Here is an 18,750-nt window from a genome sequence, read left to right on the forward strand (position 1 = left end):
TATTTTGCCATGATGGCATAAAGTGATACCGACATTAAATTTGGGGTAAACTCAAGGGGATTTTTTCTTAGATTGGGAGATATGAATAGTGGAAGAGAAGAATATATAAAAATTAATTTAATAAGTAGCCTGGGATGACTGGGAGGAATAATATTTAGGTCTAAAACTGACTGGTTAGGTGCTTGGAGGAAACATAAATAACACAATTTAAAACAAAAAAGGAGTGAGCCTTAAACACAGTACAAGTTTTCAGTGCTGAAGTTCAATTCTGGAATAGGGAATCCATAGACTATTCATCTTCTCTGCAATATAACCATACCTAGGATAAGGCATACCAGGTCTTTCTGGGAAAGCTTGCCATGGCTCTTTTCCTTTTAGAAATTAACTAGTTCTTGCTCGACCACTACTTATCATTGGATATTGCCTGGTTTCACCTTTTATAACATGCCGGTGTCAGTTCCCTACATGGACATTGCATGAAGCAAGCCACTTGCTCAATGCCAACAGAGCCACCATCTCCTCCAAGGACAGATCATCATGACCCTTTCCTTCTTGCTTGCTTGTTTATTTATTTATTTTTGGATTTATATCCTGCCACTCTCCAGAGACTCATGGCAGCTTATAATAATAAAAACTTCATAAATGAATAAAGCCCCCAATAAAACCCCTAACAAACGCTCCAGGTTTGGCAGCCAAAATACCCTCTAACCTCCTGAGCAGACTAACCTAGGGTGGGTGCAAAGATGTAAATGCCCAGCCTGAGGAGGAGCCACATTGATCTTAGCTCTGGTCTCAACACAGGACCTGGTGGATGAGCTCTGTTTTACAGGCTCTGCAGAATTGTGATAGCTCTGTCAGGTCCCTGAGCTTTCCTGGGAACTCATTACACCAGGTTGGGTCCAGGACCAAGAAAGCCCTGGCCCTGGTTGAGGCCAGGCATGCTTTCTTAGGGCCTCCTTCCTTAGGGCCAGCAACCTCCAACAGATTAGTACCCACAGAGTGAAGAGCATAAAGGGAACATAACTGTTGATCATTGGCAGAGTACCAAGGAAAAATAGGCTGATATTCAGTGTCAGGGTGTTTTTATTCACCTTCTTGATAAGTCCTTGTGGTTCAATATACCACAGGGCTGCAGTCAGAAAGCAGGCAAGAACAGTACAGAGATGCATAAGGGATATGGGGTAAGTATTACTATTGATCAGGGTTTTATTATGGTTTTACCATTTACTGGTTTTATTGATGTTTGTATTTATGCTGTGAACTGTTCCAAGCCTCTTTGTGGGGACGGGAGGTATACAAACAGTAAGTAAGTAAGTAAGTAAGTAAGTAAATAAATAATCTGCAGATTAATCAAGATATATCTAGCAACAAGTATTCTCATCCCTTACGGGCAGGGGTAGCTGGAGGGGCCCAGCTTTGAGTACTGCTCACTGCACTGCTACTGCTACTACTTCGGGCCAGGCTTTCAAGACCGTTCCTGCACTCCTGGGGGCGGAAGTGGCTGTGGGAGACAGGCGGCATCAGCAGCACAGCGGGGCTCAGTGTGGAGACTCAGGCGGTGGAGGCAGCAGTGGCACAGCTGCCTTCTACTGATGTGCTCCCTTAGGTGGGACAACAGACATCATGTCCATTGTCATTTCCGTTACAGGAAGCACAGCAGATGTGTTCCCAATAAAAAATGACCCAAGCTACATATGTATATTATATGGTCAAAGATTTCAATATCTTTAAGACATTCTAGAAAACATTTACTTATTGTATAAACAGAAGCTAAAACACTGAGAATGTGATCGCTCCATGCCACATAACTCAGAATTTATGCAAAACAGCCAGCTTTAAAAAGTGAGCCAAGCCACATACTGCAGTGTCGTTCTCTCACACACATACTTACACATGGATTCAATCACTTACACATAACAAACTCTTAGAACCCAACTATTTTAGTGCACATGATAGTATACAGATGGAACCTACCTCATAGCCATTCAAGAACTCCCTCCCCACTGAACACGTAACATACATGGACATGTATACAGGATGCCACATACATACACATGCCACATACACAATACACATACCTTTCCAGGTATGCACATTGAAGACAAAATTTCAGCAAGTCTGGAAAGGCTGTTTCAAGCGCTTCTATCACAGCTCCTGGCAAACAGCAACAGCCATCCCAGCAGAGATTAACCTTGTTCAGCCACAGAAGTTTTCTGTGCTGGTGACTTTAGCTGCATGCCAGTGACCCAGGTGTCAATCCAAGCTACCCCTGATCATTGGGTGGTCAAGCCTAGCATGGATTCACAGCTGTACCTCTGTTGTCTGCTAACAGCTTCAGCTTCTCCCAAAAAGACCAGTGCAAACGTTGCATTGCTGCCTGCAGCTGCCATAGTCCCTAGCCAAACTAGTTGTAGTTTCCATAATTTATCCTTCCATAGTGTAGAGAGAGATGGCTGAGGAAGACAGAATGTGCATGAACAAGGGTTGACAGTTGAAAGTTGAGGCCTGACGATCTCCCACTATTACAACTGACATTAAAGTGACAGAGATCAATTCCCCTGATTAAAATGGCTGCTTTGAAGGGTGGACTCTATGGCAACATACCCTGTTGAGATCCCTCCCCTCTGCAAACCCTGCCCTCCAAAGGTTCCACTTCCAAAGCCCCAAAACCTGTGGGTTAGCAGAGACCAGGGATTTTAGAGCTAGGATTATGGATGAGAAATTGCTATTGGCTGGCACACAGGGTTCAGCCTGCTATTGGTCGTTATAGTTGGCCAATCACAGGCTTTGGTGGGTACCTCTGAACTATATATAAATTCAGGTGGTGGGCTGTTAAATTCACATCAGTGGTTTGTGATCAATAAAGACCTGATGTTTTGGCATATACAAGCAAATATGTGTCTTATTGAACCCACTATTCAATAGCAGCATAGCTACAACTGGCCAATGTACTTATCTGTCCCTAGTTAGCATTGGGCTTCTTTCTCAGTCACTATATTCTGAATTCCTGAATGCCCTTTCTGCTCAGTGGAGGCACTTTTATTTGCAGAAGAGGGGCTAAGCAATTGTTGATTCTCCTCTCCCACTTCAACCTCCATGATGTTCCAGGGGATCCAGTGACCCCAGGGAACAATTTCTGGGGAACAGCAGATAGCAGTGAAAGGCAGGAAATCAAAAATTCATGAAGCCCAGCTTCATTTGCAGTATGCAAATCCCAGCCTCTCTCAACAGTTTCTCAAAGAACAAAGAACAGAATGCTGCCTTTCTCTTGCTAGAGAAGAATAAATAATGTTGAGGTTTTTATTGCTTAGAAAAAAATAATATTGAGGTATGCTCATATTTAAAAATCAAGTAAAAGGTAGTCAATTCTGACAATGGGGGGGACATTTCTGACTTATGATTAAACACATTTCCTAACAATTCTGCTAACATCTGTAAGTCAAAAAGCTGGACAACACAACTAAAGTTAAGGATCATCAGGCATCAAAAAGCATATACAAGATCCATATTGTCCCAAGTGATCCACTGAAAACAGCAAAGGAAAGCAAATCACCATTGTGACCTCTAAATGTCCATTTTCTATATTACCATTAAGAGATTTGATGGGTCATGTCTCTTGTAATAATATCTAAATTATATTACACAGAACAATGCTGAGTTTAAATAAATGGTTCGTTGCATTCTAATTTTAGCATTAAATATAGTCATTGGTCACAAAAGGCTCTCTAGTAGTGAGTATACAACACCATGCAGAACAATAACATAACTTCTCAGCTGATCTTTGCTTACCAATACAGGACTCCCCGGAAAGTGAATAGGTTCCATTGTCATGGAAACCGCTTCTGCACTCACAGTGGTACCACCCTGGGAGGTTAACACAGCGTGAATGGTTGTGACATTCAATGATCCCCTCTGCACACTCATCAATATCTGCCTCAGAGAAAAACACAAGCCAGCCAGGATATTAATTTCCTTTGGCAACAATATTTTATGTACTTAAAAGGGGAAAAAAAACATGCAAACAACACAAAAGCCTTCTAGGAAAAAAAAAGACATACAGCAATAGCATATTTTAATGAATGGATGAGAAACTTGTCTGGCACTGAAGCACCACACAGTATCCCCCCCCCCTTCAGAGTTCTTTACAGTTATGAGGAATATACAATTGTCTGTTCTTTACCATGAAGGATAGGATTCTATCTGGACTTTACTAAGAGCATGAAGGTCCCACAAATGAGCTGCACTGACCACATGTTGGCCATTTCAATTTGCATGGGTCAAAATAAACCGCTTGCACATTTGTATCCTCTGAATATACTTTTGTTGTTGTTAGTTGCGAAGTCATGTGCGACCCATCGCAACCCCATGGACAATGATCCTCCAGGCCTTCCTGTCCTCTACCATTCCCCGGAGTCCATTTAAGCTTGCACCGACTGCTTCAGTGACTCCATCCAGCCACCTCATTCTCTGTTGTCCCCTTCTTCTTTTGCCCTCAATTGCTCCCAGCATTAGGCTCTTCAAACGTCCTTTACTGTGTATGAAGTCATAATATACAATCTGGGATGCCATCCTCAACAGTCTTAAGAAGCCCGAGTCACACGCAGGCATATATCAATGTCCTGAGCTTTCAAACATCTTTCCAACTTTATGCATTCTATATGCTGAAATGTCAGGTTATCCCAAGGATCTGGGTGAAGAAAGTCCAATTTTGCGAAGCCATTGCTGAGTATGCACTTTATGAGTACTCAAAGATTAGGTGAAAATCAACTTCAGGTAGACAAAAGGTTGCAGATCAGGCTCCTTTACCTAGTTTTTCAGTCTGCCAGGCTAGCAGGATGATAATTCACATTTTGATTTGAGATAGCCAATGAAATAAAAGAAGTTTCCCTGGGAGAGATGGAGCTGCACTTAATGGAATGTAACATTAATGTAACTGGAACAGTAATGTTTAGTCCAGGAAGGGGTCAGAGAGGTTTTTCAGAAGAAAGAGCTCTGCCCTCTGTCAGGGATTAAACATATTTTTAAATTTGAGGGAATATGGGGAGAAGACAGGAATGGATATAACAACTGACAAAGAAGTAAACATGATCTGAAAGAAACCTGGGAACATATTTATATGCTTAAAACGCCATCCTAGATGGTAAAATTTAGACTGAATGTTGCTTGTTTTATTTTTCTTTGCTCAGAAGCTGGTAAAGCAATTTTTTGCTGAACTGTGCTCTTTTGTTTGTAACCAATGATTATTTATATGAGAAAAGTTACATCCCCCCTCCCCCCGAAATTAGTGTTATGACAGTTCATCTGACCCACATAAAATGCCTGTCTTGGCTTATGCTTAACTAGAGATGGCAAAAGGAATGCTTGCCTGCAGCTGAATTACCCAATTAAGTAACACTCCAAAATTTCGCCTGCATCTATGGTGAGTTATAGAAGAAGAATGGTTCTTAACTGGAAGGGCAGTTTTTGAATGATAAAAACAGAATGTTTGTCTTTATAAGTAATATCCATTGGTGTCAGCAAAACAAATGCAATTTTTGTTGGGTGGAGTGGAATAAAACGAGCAGCTGAGTAAAGTCCACATCCATCATGATAGAATAAAGTGTCTGCATGGCCTATTTTGGCATGTCGTAGAATAAAAGGTGAAAATGTAGTTGAAATGACATTCCCTGATCTTGAAAATTTTTAGGCACAAGAAACTGTTCTGCTTGCCACAACTTTTCCATTCATTTCAGTGAAGGGCTCTTTTGGTTCTGCACTTCCATTCCTGTTTTGTCAATGAACACCTATCCCTCGTACTATAGATTATCTAAGGACTAGATCTTCCACTAAAATGAACTATCTGAGTAATCCTTTCACTGAAATAAATGTGCAATCCATGCATACAAATTATCTGCAAGATTACATAAAATTCAAATGAAATTTGAGGCCAAAATGTCACAGTTGTAAAATAAGAAGAAAAAAGGAAATCACGAGGCACATAGCAGTCTTCTCTATGTTTATAGGTGAAAAGGTTATAACATAAAGTCTAAATGGTCAAACATATGATCAAACATCAAGAGTCAACCAAAACGGGCTCCTAGGTTAAGTGACCCACTTTCTGTTTTATCTTCGTCAGTGGTTGCTCTTCCAATATACTGTCACAGTTGTCGATTGACGATTATGAGCATTTTGCCAATGTGATACTACGACTACTACTGTGACAGTATATTGGAAGAGCAACCACTGACGAAGATAGAATAGAAAGCGGGTCACTTAACCTAGGATCCCGTTTTGGTTGACTCTTTATGTTTGATCATATGTTTGACCATTTAGACTTTATGTTATAATCTTTTCATCTATAAACATAGAGAAGACTACTATGTGCCTCGTGACTTCCTTTCTTCTTCTGAGTTCACATTGAGGAGTCCACAGTTCTATATTTGACAGTTGTAAAATAAGACAAAACCTATTGTGGCATGCATTTGATAGAATGGGATATGGAACATGTAAATATATGCGATAGTACACTTTAGCCAGATCCTGAAGATGAAACTCAAATACTTTGGCCACCTCATGAGAAGGAAGGACTCTGCTGGGAGCGATTGAGGACAAAAGAAAAAGGGGACAACAGAGAATGAGGTGGCTGGATGGAGTCACTGAAGCAGTGGGTGCAGGAAGGCCTGGAGGATCATTGTCCATGGGGTCGCGATGGGTCGGACACGACTTTGCACTTAACAACAACAACAACACTTTAGCCTTTGCATAATTGTTATCTGCTGTTTTAGGTGCAAGAGGGAAGCATGGCGATCCTATTCTTATTGTGGAAGAAGTACTAAAGTGAAGATGAACTGGCTATACAAACTGCGAATCTATTTATTTAAAGAATTGCCAGATATCAAATTCACATCCTGTCTGCAAAGTCTGTGCAGTCATTTGATAATCACCTTCTTTGCTGTTTTGATACTCAGTGTTGTGTTGCTCAGCTGCTTCTTCACCAAACCCATAGTTAATCAAACCTTTCAGGATTTTAAACATAAATGCAAATACTAAAATACAGAATCTCAAACAACTATAATAAATAACAAAGATCATTATATGGACTTGAAACCCTGCAAGTTAAATATGATTTTTAGAAGCAAATTAACCTTGATTCTGAAATGTAAAATCCAGCTAGTAGGCCCAATAGAATGAATGCTTGTATTGAAAATTGTTAAGGAGACAATTCTATAATCATATTATGAATGTCCCTTCACTATGCATGAAGGAAGATTAGGCATAATGCTTGAGAATTTATTCTTCGTTTTAAAAAATCCCTAGAGGGCTTTCAATTGCTAGATCACTATCCTTCAATAATGTTCCAATAATTTTGCTTAGATAGCTATTTGTGCTTCTGCCACTCAATAAACTCAAGCACAAGAAACATAGCTGGCAAATTAGCACTCTTGTGGCCAATACTTAACTAGTAGAGTAATTGTCTTGCTGAACAGTCAGACATACATTGTTTCTTGCTTTCCTTAACATTCTTAGGACTGGAGAATGGTCTAAAATGGTTGCTTAACTGTTAATCAACAGTTAGAAAAATGCCTGTTCTCCACAATGTTTACCCTGGGAACATTATTGCATGCTTCAAGTTAGTTTTCAATTGCTTCTACCTGGCAGTACTAGAAGTGAATTGGAAATCCCCCTGCTTTCTGGTCTCAGACAAAATATACATGAATATATAGCCAAGCAATATTTCTCTACGTAATCCAGGATCATCACCCACATCACCCACACTCCCTATCATCATTTGCTCAGGCCTAGGAGTATTACTCATTCATTCACCAAAGGAGTAGCTTACACATACTGGGACTTTGTACTGGGACTGATAAAGGAAAATCTTATATGCAGCATTAAAATGGTCTCCAAGAATATTTGGTATTAGGAAGTGAGAGTGAGGGGAAAAGTATACTTTTTTTGTTCTGGAATCTGAAATGAGTCTGGCCATATAAGATCAGTCAGACCATTTCCGCAGTAAGGTTATCTTCCGGCTTAGTGTTGTTAAAGACCTGAATGGAAACATTACCCACAGAAATCCATGTATCTGGGAGATTTGAATGTCATATCCCTTTAACATGCGTTTTCAAACGCCTCCGATGTCTCAATTTTAAGGGCCATTCTGCACTCGTTCAAAATTGCACAATGGTTGCAAATTGAAATCGCTACTGTTTTGCAGTTATGCACAACGTCGTTGACAATCTGCAACACTCCTGAAACCGATCCGCAAAAAGTGCTTCATTGTAGCGCTTTCAGGGAAATCCCAAAAAATGGATTCACCCTCCGAACAGCGCTACACTCTTGCAACCAATCTGCAACACTAGCGGGAAAGTTCTCTGCATTACCATTGTTGCGGTTTCTGCAAAGTCCCTCCCCCTGGCTCTCTCCTCTGAACTTCTGGCAAAGCGATCACCATTTTTTTTTTCTCGGAGTGAGCGGAGATCAACACACCGGCGAGCTTTCGTTTACCCAGCGAGGCTTCCCTGGCTGCAGTCCCTCCCCAGAGCTGTTTTAAGTCACCAAGCACAAAGCAACACACAGCCCCGTTTGCTGGTTTATTTTCCCTTTATTTTTCACTGTATTTTCGGCCAAAAATCGCGCCCATGCGGGAGGGGGTATTTTTTTTTCACTTGGGGGGAGCGTGGCAACAATGAAATGGCAGCTCAAACACCACCTGCTAGCTAGATGGGTCTCTCCGTTGCAACGAATCAACGCAGATTCGTTGCAACGTGTGTTTTTTTTTAAACCTTCCTTAAAGGGAAAGGGGCTTTTGGGGAGCATGATAACAGCTGCCCATTGACTGCTTGACAGCCAGGGGCGGGACAAAGCTCGGCAATATCGCTTCCTGGCTAGCAATTTTTGCCGAGACCGGAAACCTGAGGGAAACGATAGAAACGCAACTGGATTCCACTACAAAGGCAGGTATGCATAACGACGAATTCCACTGTTTAAAATGACGTTTTTTCATTCCGCAACCAATTTGCTACATAGATTCTGGTGCGGAATGGCCCTAAATTTTCTGTGAATATTAACTCACAGTTTCTTGGTGGGGAAATCCAACATTTGGGTCCCCACCAAATTGTGCCAGCTTCTTCCATCATTATGGCCCCTTTTAAAAAGAAGTAATTAAGAATTAATTAAGTTACAAGACTGTCAGGCAACAATGAAGACAAGGGAGACTTTGAAAAGTGGATTTGTTGGAAGAAGAGTTGTTTTTTTATACTCTGCTTTTCACTGTCAGGAGGAGTCTCAAAGCAGCTTACAATCATCACCTTCCCTTCCTCTCCCCACAACAAACACCCTGTGAGGCAGGTGAGGCTGAGAGAGCTTCTGACATGACTATGATGAGCCCAGGGTCACCCAGCTGGCTGCATGTGGGGGAGGGGCGGGAAATCAAACCCAACTTGCCAGATTAGAAGCTGCTGCTCTTAACCACTACACCATGCTGGCTCCTGGAAAGTACCCTCTACTCTTTATTTTATTTTTATTTTTTTAAGTTCTCAGAGTTTTAAGAAAAGCTTTAAAAGTTTAAAATCATGGGCTCCTTCTCATTTTCTCTCTCCAAATTACATTAAGCCGCAGAGCTGCTTTCCTGAACCTCCGAAAGAGGGACGTCTCAGCAGATCTTTCATTGCTATGCACGTCCCTCTCCCCAGACTGTCAAGAACCAGCTTGAACAACGCCCTCCCTTAGGAATAAAAAACTGCTTGAGGAGGAGAATGAATTCCCAGTGTGTCACTGGGAGTGAATGGCAAACATGCCTGTTTGTTGCTGAGGCAGTCACATTGATGTTATGAATGGGAGGAAGGGGAGAAAGTGCTCCTTGAGTGAGGCAGGAAACAACAAATGCAGTGGGGCATTTGTGTGCGAGAGCAGCACTCTCCTGCAGCAGTTCGCCCAGGCACTTGTCCTCTCTTGGGCACCATGTTGCTACAGTGAGGAAGGGTCAAGGAGCAGAGTGGGGGTAGGAATAATGCGGCCCCTCATTTTCTCTTCCTCAACCCCTTTCTTTCCAAACCCCCTTCCCACATAGCTTTTTACTGCTTCTTTTTTTAATGGGCAGGTAATATTTTTGCTGAGTGATTTCATAGAAATCTCTTCCCTAATTATTCAGTCTTCATCACCTTGATATCCCCACATTGGGAACTTTTAGAAGAGAGGTCACAGTTTTGTTTTGTTTTGTTTTTCATCTGTGGGGGTGGAGAGGAAGAGGTGGTAGCAGATCTCTCTATAAAAACTCATGCACAAAAAAGGAAACAGGAAAAGCATGATGGGTGCATGGCTCTGAAACAAATGAGAAACAGAAGTCACAGGTTGCATCCTGTATTTGAAGCCCTTTTGCTGAATGCCCGGAGCTAAATCGAGAGTACTGATGCCAGTCGGCTCAAGACTATAATTGAGCCAAGAGCCTAAGAGAAAAAGGAATTAATTTAGAGATTCTGGTGAACTAATAATTGCACTATGGTATGTTCATGCTACAATGCTATGTAAATAATGTTTAAGCCATGGTCTTTGACTTTTTGGTACTCTTAAGACTGTGTCATCTAATACAATGTATAAACGTGCTAGACAGAAAACTTAGTTTTTCTTGTTTTTCTTTATTGCAAGGATTTTAGAGTGTTGTGTTGTCTGGTAACAAATCTATTTCAGAGAGTATTTTTAAAACTTCGTAATCTTTTATAAACATCTGTTTTTTTGTGTACAGTAGCCCTGGGAACCCATATGGTTCAGCCTTGGACTCCTTGACAAACCCTAACTAACCATAGTTAGTGTAATCTGTGCTCCAACAACCATACTGTCATAGTTTATAGTGTGTTCCAACTCCAACAATAGAGTTTTTGTTATTTCTTTACACATTTCTATGTCATGTCCAAGGAAGAGGTGTGTATGTTCTGAGAAATATGCTTGTTCCCTTAGCATGAACCAAATAAGAGTATCTATTAGAAATGTTCTAGATAAGCAGAGACAAATACAAATCTAAATAATTAGGATTATTGGTGTAGTGTAGTGATTAAGAGTGGTGGCCTCAAATCTGGAGAACCGCGTTTGATTCCCCACTCCTCCACGTGCATCCAGCTGAGTGACCTTGGACCAGACACAGTTCTCAGAGCTCTCTCAGCCCCTCCTATGTCACACGGTGTCTGTTGTGAGGAGAAGAAGAAAAGGTGAAAGCCACATTGACCCATTATGCACAAGCCAGAATGTCCGCACCGGCGGTGGCAGGCCATTGGGGAAAATCCCCAATTATGCATGCCCCCGTTACCAGCATGGGCATGGCCCAGCTCAGGGCCACAGAAGGCCCTCATTGGAATGCGGGAACTTCCGTGGTCCCTGGGATACCGTGGGCACCAGCAGGGGCTGGGGCAGGCCGGCGCTGTGCAGCCCGCCCAGCCCCGACCTACAGTGCCCCTGCCCCCGCCGTAGTGTGCGGTGGGGGCCCGGTCCCTCCCCACTCACCCACGGCCACTGCCATAGCCGGGAAGCATCTCAGGCTTCCCAGCCCCAGCATGCAGTGCATATGTGTGCGCTACGCCAGGGTGTTGATGTACGCCAAGGAGCCCTGCCCCCGTGCATACACGGGGAATGGCGGGACAATTTGCCCCACTGCAATGGTGTGGTGGCCACCTGGCATAGCAGATGCCATGCATAATAGGTCTTTGGAACTCCTCCAGAAGTGAAAAGCAGGGTATAAAAACCAAGTCTTCTCCTACCTCTATGGTAGAGTTTCTAGCAAAGAAAATTATGTATATAAACAGAGAATATTAAATTATTTTCTAGTTGCTCAGACAAAACACTAAATAAATAGCCACTGTCCACATCTGAAGCAGTCACAATCAATGTTAAGCACATGACAATGCCAACTAGCAACACTGTCTGCCTTCCGATCTTTGAATTAATTGATTAGTTGAATATGCCTCTTGCTCATGTTAATGAAAGCCATTGGACTGCCTTCAAAGATTTCACCTTTCAAGAACATCCAGCAATATCAGAACTTTCAAAAACAAGAGCCAGAACAATATCTCGATTAATTTATCATACTGTGGGTAACCTTTCATGCATCATAAATGAAAAATTAACTTCTCCATCAATGCCTCATCCCCAGGCTGCTATCCCAAGATGTGTGGGGTTTTTTCCATTTCATAATAATTTTTAACCTTGCAACATACAAAATGAGGAATATAAAATCATTATACAATACATTATTTTGTTCTTGAGCAATAATGTATACATGGATCTGGAATACGTTTTGCCTAGTTATCCTACAGTTCTGTTCATGAATCCAAATCCAGAAGGTGGTACCTAATTATATTACCACCAGTAATAATCTGTTTCCAACTATTAAAAGCCTTGTGGTTATACTGGATTGAATTTTATTACTAGGGAAAGAAGTCAATGCAGCTGCAAAAAAGAAAAAAAAACTTTCTATCAATTCAGTCTAGCTTATAAAATAGACTTAATATGGCAAACCTGACCACCTAGATTCATGCCACTGTAGCATCAAGACTAGATTACTGTCATACACTGACCATTTCTGCATGCAGGGCTAAAATGCGAGTGGCCTCCTCCTTGCAAACATGGGGTGGTTAACCTCGCATTTGCAGCCCTCCTCATGGGGAGACTTCTCCCACATTTCACCTCTGCCCTGGCACAGCTGCAAGAGAAAACAAGCTGAACTTCTCCCCCTGTTCCTTGGCTTGTCATTCACAGCAAGTCACCAATCACAGCACAGCACAGCAGTTCTCTTGTGGACTAAAACTTTCTGAGCCCCAAAATTATTAGGTCCATTCCGCACAACTTGAATATAGCAGAAGTCTTACCTTTGGTAAATGCTCCTAATTCAACGTTCCGCATGACGTCGCACACAATCTGCAACACTCCTGCAACACTCCCGCAAAAATCACTTTGTTGTAGCGCTTTTCAGGAAATTGGGAAAAGTGGATTCCCCCTGAAAAAATCACTACACTTCTGAGCACAAGCTGCAACACATCAGCAAAAGACAAGTGTATTCTCAATGTAGCGGTAGAAAGTCCCTCCCCTGCTCTCGCCCCCAAACTTCCAGAGAAGCGATCGCCATTTTTTCCCCTTAGACTAGGGAAAGCAATGAATGAACGAGGCTTCTCAGAGGCTTCTCCAGCTAAAGTCCCTCCACAGAAGTGAAGCAAACTTCTGGAGAAGCGAGCGCCTGAGAGTCAGCGCTTACGCCTCAGCAGGAGAAAGACCCATGGTCAGAACGGCTCTGGCTGAGCTCATGTGGCGTGGTGCTGCCCGGCAGGCTAGGCAACAGGTGAGAAGGAGTCCTAGAGCAGGGCTGGGCTGCAGTGGCGGCACCAGTGGCAAGGGGGTCCCCAAAGACAGCAGTAGCTCCCAAGGAAGAAGACGGGTGCCCCACCACCTTTGCAGCCCCCCCAACTATTGGAGTGTCAATCGCCTTGCAGCAAGTCCAGAAACCTCCCTCCCTTGCTTTTCAGCACGCCAGCAGCCCACAGTTTGCAAGGGGATCTTTCTCAGTCAGCGCATTTGTCACTCTCACCATTTCCCCCACCGGCGAAAGCAACGAATGAGCGAGGCTTCTCCGGCTAAAGTCCTTCCACAGAAGTGATTAACACAATAAAACAAAGCTCCCTACTGCAAGTGTTTTTAAAGTTCCCAAGCACAACAAAGCCACCTGTTCAGCACTGCTTGTAATTTCAGCCACAAATCGCGCCTCTGGGGGGGGGGATTTTTTTTTTCTATTTGAAGAGCGTGTAAACGATTAATCACCAGCTCCTACGTCAGCAAAAGGGTCTTTCCGATGCAACGATTGAACACAGATTCGTTGCAACGGGTGTGTTTGGTTTTTAAAAAAACAGTTCTTAAAGGGAAAGGGGCTTTTTGGGAGCATGACGGCCAGGGGCGGGAAGAAGCGCAGAAAAAAATTGCTTCCTTTGTTGCACTTCCAGAGAGACCAGAAACCTGTGGGGAATGAATGAAACGCTACTGGGACTTCTATATTCTGCTTAATATAAAGGTATGCGGAATGACGAAATTCCACTATTTAATATAGCATTTCTGCATTCTGTGAACAATTGGCAACATTGGTCCTTGTGCAAAATGGCCCTTATTATTATTTTTTTTAAAGGTACTTCCACATTGCTATGTGGTAATGCCACAACACCAATGCATTTTAAATAAAAATCAACAGTTCCTCATTGCTATGGAGAAACGCCAGAATGATACAGCATTCCTCCCCGTTGGGGATTTGTATTCTTCTTTGACTTTATGTCTGGGTGAATTCTTGAGAAAATGGAGCCCAAAAAAATAATTTTGTATAAATGGAAAGCTTTAGAACTAGGGACATGAATGCCTGGATGATTGGTAGAGAGCTACTTAATCACCTGACCCCCCTCCCCTTACATCCCCAGCTTTAAAAGACACAAACCAGACTGTGTTTTACTTGCCTGATTTTTCAGAGGCTGGAGCCCCAAAAATGATTTTGTGTAAACAAAAGGCTTTAAGATAAGGGGCATGCATGCTAGGATGATCGGGAGAAAGCTGCTTGACCATCCGCCCCCCTTTCCTTTCATTCCCCAGCCCCCCAAAATACAAATGGGACTGTGTTTTCCCTGCCTGATCCCCAAAAGGCCATGGACTGCCTGTTGCCCTATGCCCACCGCAGAGCTTTACGCTCTGTGGGTATCAACTTGCTGGTCATTCCCGGCCTCAGAGAAGCATGCCTGGTCTTGACTAGGGCCAGGGCCTTTTTGGTCCTGGCCCCTACCTGGTGTAATGAGCTCCCGGCTGAACTGCAGACCCTGTGGAAGACTCCGGTGTTCTGCAGGGCCTGCAAAACAGAGCTCTTCGGCCATTTCTATGGTTGAGGCCAGGGTGGCGAGGAAAATCGGGCTGGGCCACCCCAATGTTAGGCAGCATTAAGGCCATGTGGTATTGATGGCTCCCTCTCCCCACCCACATTCTTAGATATTTTTTTGGTGGATGGGTTATTGAATAATGCAGCCATGTTTATGTGTTGTTGCTGTTGTGCTTATACGCTGTATTTTTAATGGGGTTTTTATTGGGGTTTTAGCTAAGGACAATTGTTACCCGCTATGAGCCGGTCTCAGGAGTGGCGGGAAATAATTTGAATAATGATGATGATGATGATGATGATGATATTTTATTTTACCTTTGACAATGACCATACCATTAAAAAAAAAACTTGGAGCAGGAAATGGAGAGGGGAGAGTGGGTGTGAGGGCGGGGTAATGCTACAGAGATTATTGTGCCTTTCCTGCTACATATGGGTTTGCCTCTAGTTGCTCACTGATGGGATGCAAGATAAAAGTGGCAAATTCACTTTTTGTGATTTCCCTTATCCTGAGGCAAATCTGGGCAAAACTTGAGCCAGCCCCTGGACAGCCTCGGGGTGCAGACGACATCATGTGGAGAGGGCTCTAAAACCCACCAGCATCCAAAGGCTGTCCAAGATCAGATTCCTTGTATGGAAATGGTGACTGTACATTAGTCTCCTCTCTAAAACAGCTTAAAACCCCAGCTGGTCCAGAATATCAAGGCTTGCCTATTAGCCGCAGCTAAACAGAGTGTACATACTACTCCCATTCTGTAGATGCTCTATTGATTGCCCATTTGTTACTGAGTTCAGTTTAAGGTTTTGTCTGTCATATACAAATCCCTTCATGGTTCTGATCCCTCTTATTTTCAGGATCACCTCTTTCACTATGCTCTGCCATGACAACTTTTCTCATGTCAGCAGGGACTTCTGCAAGTATCAACCTGGAAATGGACAAAATCAACAATTGTTTGTATGCGTGCACATTTGCAGTCCCGCCGGAAGCAAATGCACATGTGCGGCAAGTCCGTGCATGTGCGTTCGTGCCACCGGCATGCCGGCGGTTGTGGCTCCCTCTCCCCTCTCCCACAGGCCACGAGCAAATCAGCCGCCGAAGTGGCCAATTAACTTGCAGCCTGGCAAGCTTCTTGCTTCGGAAGGCGGGGGAAGCTTCTTGCTTCGGGGGGGGGGGCAGGGAGAGTGAGCCGCGGCCCAGCGATGAGGCCTTCGCGGCCCGGCACCAGGCCGTAGCCTGGGGGTTGGGGACCACTGCTCTAGAGGGTGGGGGTTTGAGGTAGAGGCACCAAACTTACAATATGGCTGCAAGAATCCCCAAGTTTCAAAACGATCATTTTCTAGAAGATAGGAAGCAGGAAACCTAATTAAAAACAGTTTCTATGCTACTAATATGCCTGAGTAGGTGAGCCCAAACGATTCCAAACTTGTAACATATTTTTAAAAATTCAGTACTTACAGGATACCCTAATTTGATTTTTTTTTTATTTTGAGTTTTTAAACTAGGGCTAACTTAAACTCTAATATCATTTTTAAACGTTCTTACATTTATAGATTAAAGCACTAATACCAAACGCCAGGGACAGTGAGTTCACAGATTAGGCTAACCCTTAGGTTTTTGTAGCAGAAAACAACAACAACAACAACAACAAACAAAACAAACTGCAGCTAGGGTTTCCATACAGCTAATGTTTCAAAAAACAAACAAACAAAGGGGTCAAATTTTAAATTAAATTTAAAAGGTTAAGATAATTCTCACATTCTTTAAAAAGGGGGTGGATTCTATATTTTTAAAAAGCTGTTAGATGCTTCCTGTAATCGTTGAGGCTACTCAGCTTGACCTACCTTTAATTCAAGCCTAGAAGGGCTACATTAACATTTGAAATAAAAGGCAGCCTGGAAGAATAGGAGCACTTGTCTGAGAAGCTCCATATCATCAGTTCCTATTTGTAATCACCCAGAGGCTGACTTGCCCATCTCTGTTATTGGTTAGCCTCCAATCAGTATGATGGGCTTTCAGTGGGGTAAACTGAGCTAGTAAAGTATAATTTAAAATATTGGACAAAATTTTCTACTGTTTCAGTTTTAGCCATCTGGGGCAGACTCAAACTGCTCCAGTGTTTAAAGTAATTATTATTATCAGTTGGATATCTGGCTAAATTTTTTTCAATTACAGCTTAAAATTCAGTTTCAGTAATGAGATAAATTTTGAGATATATTTACACTCAGGTATTTGATGACCTTCATCTGTAACACCAACCCACAAGTTTTGCAAGTGAACTGGATCTTCCTTACTGATACTTAAAGAACAAGACTGAGACTTATCTACAACCAAACATAATTCCTTCTTCAGAATGCACTGCCATTGATTACCATAAAAATTGTACTGTTTGCAAACAAATTAATAACTTGCTGATGACTATTTATAATTAGTTATTTTAATATTTTATTAGAGTTTACTGCCTAGCCAAATGATAATGCAAATAAAACAAGGAAAATGGCACATCCTTGTTTGGGACCTCTAGAGAAAGATACAGACCCTGAGCCAAGAACATTTGTAAGAATAAGTGGCCTATGAAGGTTGATATAGCTGAGAAATAAGGTCGACAAAATAACTTGCCAAATCCATCTGATTTAAAGAGTAATTCCAACTTATATGAATGTTGTTATTGTTGTTATGTGCGAAGTCGTGTCCGACCCATCGCGACCCCATGGACAATGATCCTCCAGGCCTTCCTGTCCTCTACCATTCCCCGGAGTCCATTTAAGTTTGCACCTACTGCTTCAGTGACTCCATCCAGCCACCTCATTCTCTGTCGCCCCCTTCTTCTTTTGCCCTCGATCGCTCCCAGCATCAGGCTCTTCTCCAGGGAGTCCTTCCTTCTCATGAGGTGGCCAAAGTATTTGAGTTTCATCTTCAGGATCTGGCCTTCTAAAGAGCAGTCAGGGCTGATCTCCTCTAGGACTGACCGGTTTGTTCGCCTTGCAGTCCAAGGGACTCGCAAGAGTCTTCTCCAGCACCAGAGTTCAAAAAACTTATATGAATATCAAATGATAATAAGGCAAAAGTTTATTTCATTTTACACTTTAATTAAATATCCATCAAACATGGTTGGACAGCAGCCTTTGGGGAAGTCCAGTATCAATTTATACAACAGGATATTTGATTTAACTTTCCAGACAGTGTAGTTTTAATTATATTTGCAATTTAATTTAATGATGCTATGGGACAATATGTTTCCAAACATGTAGGCTCTATTACAAGTACCACCCACACCTTTAAAAATATTATTAAAAACTGTTTTGAAATATGAAAACAGATTGTTCTGAAACTGTTTGTAAAACTGCCTTGGCTATCCATTCGATCTTGGAATCAGTCTTGTGATTTCTAAGATTATTTGCTTATATCTCAATTTTATATGAACATGTATTACATAATTAATTTCCATTTGGATTGTTACCTGTCTCACTGATACAGATATCCTTTTGTCTGTGGACATTCAGAGACTAAGAGCTTAGAAGTCGAGCCTGAGACCCAAAACTATTGCAAGGAATTCACCAATTCCTGGGCACAGCCAATCAGTGAAGAGACTTAAGGACCAATCACAGGCCTCCATTAACAGCCAAACACACATCTTGGCAGAAGCCACATATATGTAAATAAGTTCCACAGTTCTGATTGTTGGTGTTGAGTAATCTGGTTCCAGTAAACTTGTTTGATTGTTGGAGCTGAGTGTTCATTTCTTACTAAACCCATGAATTTGATACCTTTAATCACCATAGCATTTTAAACAATGCCACTTCTTTACAGGGCAACCCCAGGCACACTACCCTGAATTAGGGCTGCCAAACACCAGTGGGGGAGAAGGATTCTCCAATTACAGCTTCTGTTG

At 42.3% G+C, this 18,750-nt stretch overlaps 1 protein-coding gene across 5 annotated transcripts in view; it reads right to left on the reverse strand.

Moving 5' to 3' along the window:
- The window catches only part of NELL1 (neural EGFL like 1), a 705,231-nt gene that overhangs the window by 72,055 nt on the left and 614,426 nt on the right, over window positions 1–18,750 (reverse strand). For 3 of the 5 annotated variants that reach the window (XM_077322024.1, XM_077322027.1, XM_077322023.1), the window contains one exon: window positions 3,790–3,930. The exons of the other annotated variants lie outside the window; for them this stretch is intronic. In XM_077322024.1, coding sequence (XP_077178139.1) covers window positions 3,790–3,930 — 141 coding nt within the window. The remainder of the gene's footprint in view (window positions 1–3,789; window positions 3,931–18,750) is intronic. 5 annotated transcript variants of the gene reach the window in all.

Source organism: Paroedura picta, chromosome 2 (assembly GCF_049243985.1).
Source record: "Paroedura picta isolate Pp20150507F chromosome 2, Ppicta_v3.0, whole genome shotgun sequence".
In the NCBI taxonomy this organism is placed as follows: Eukaryota; Metazoa; Chordata; class Lepidosauria; order Squamata; family Gekkonidae; genus Paroedura; species Paroedura picta.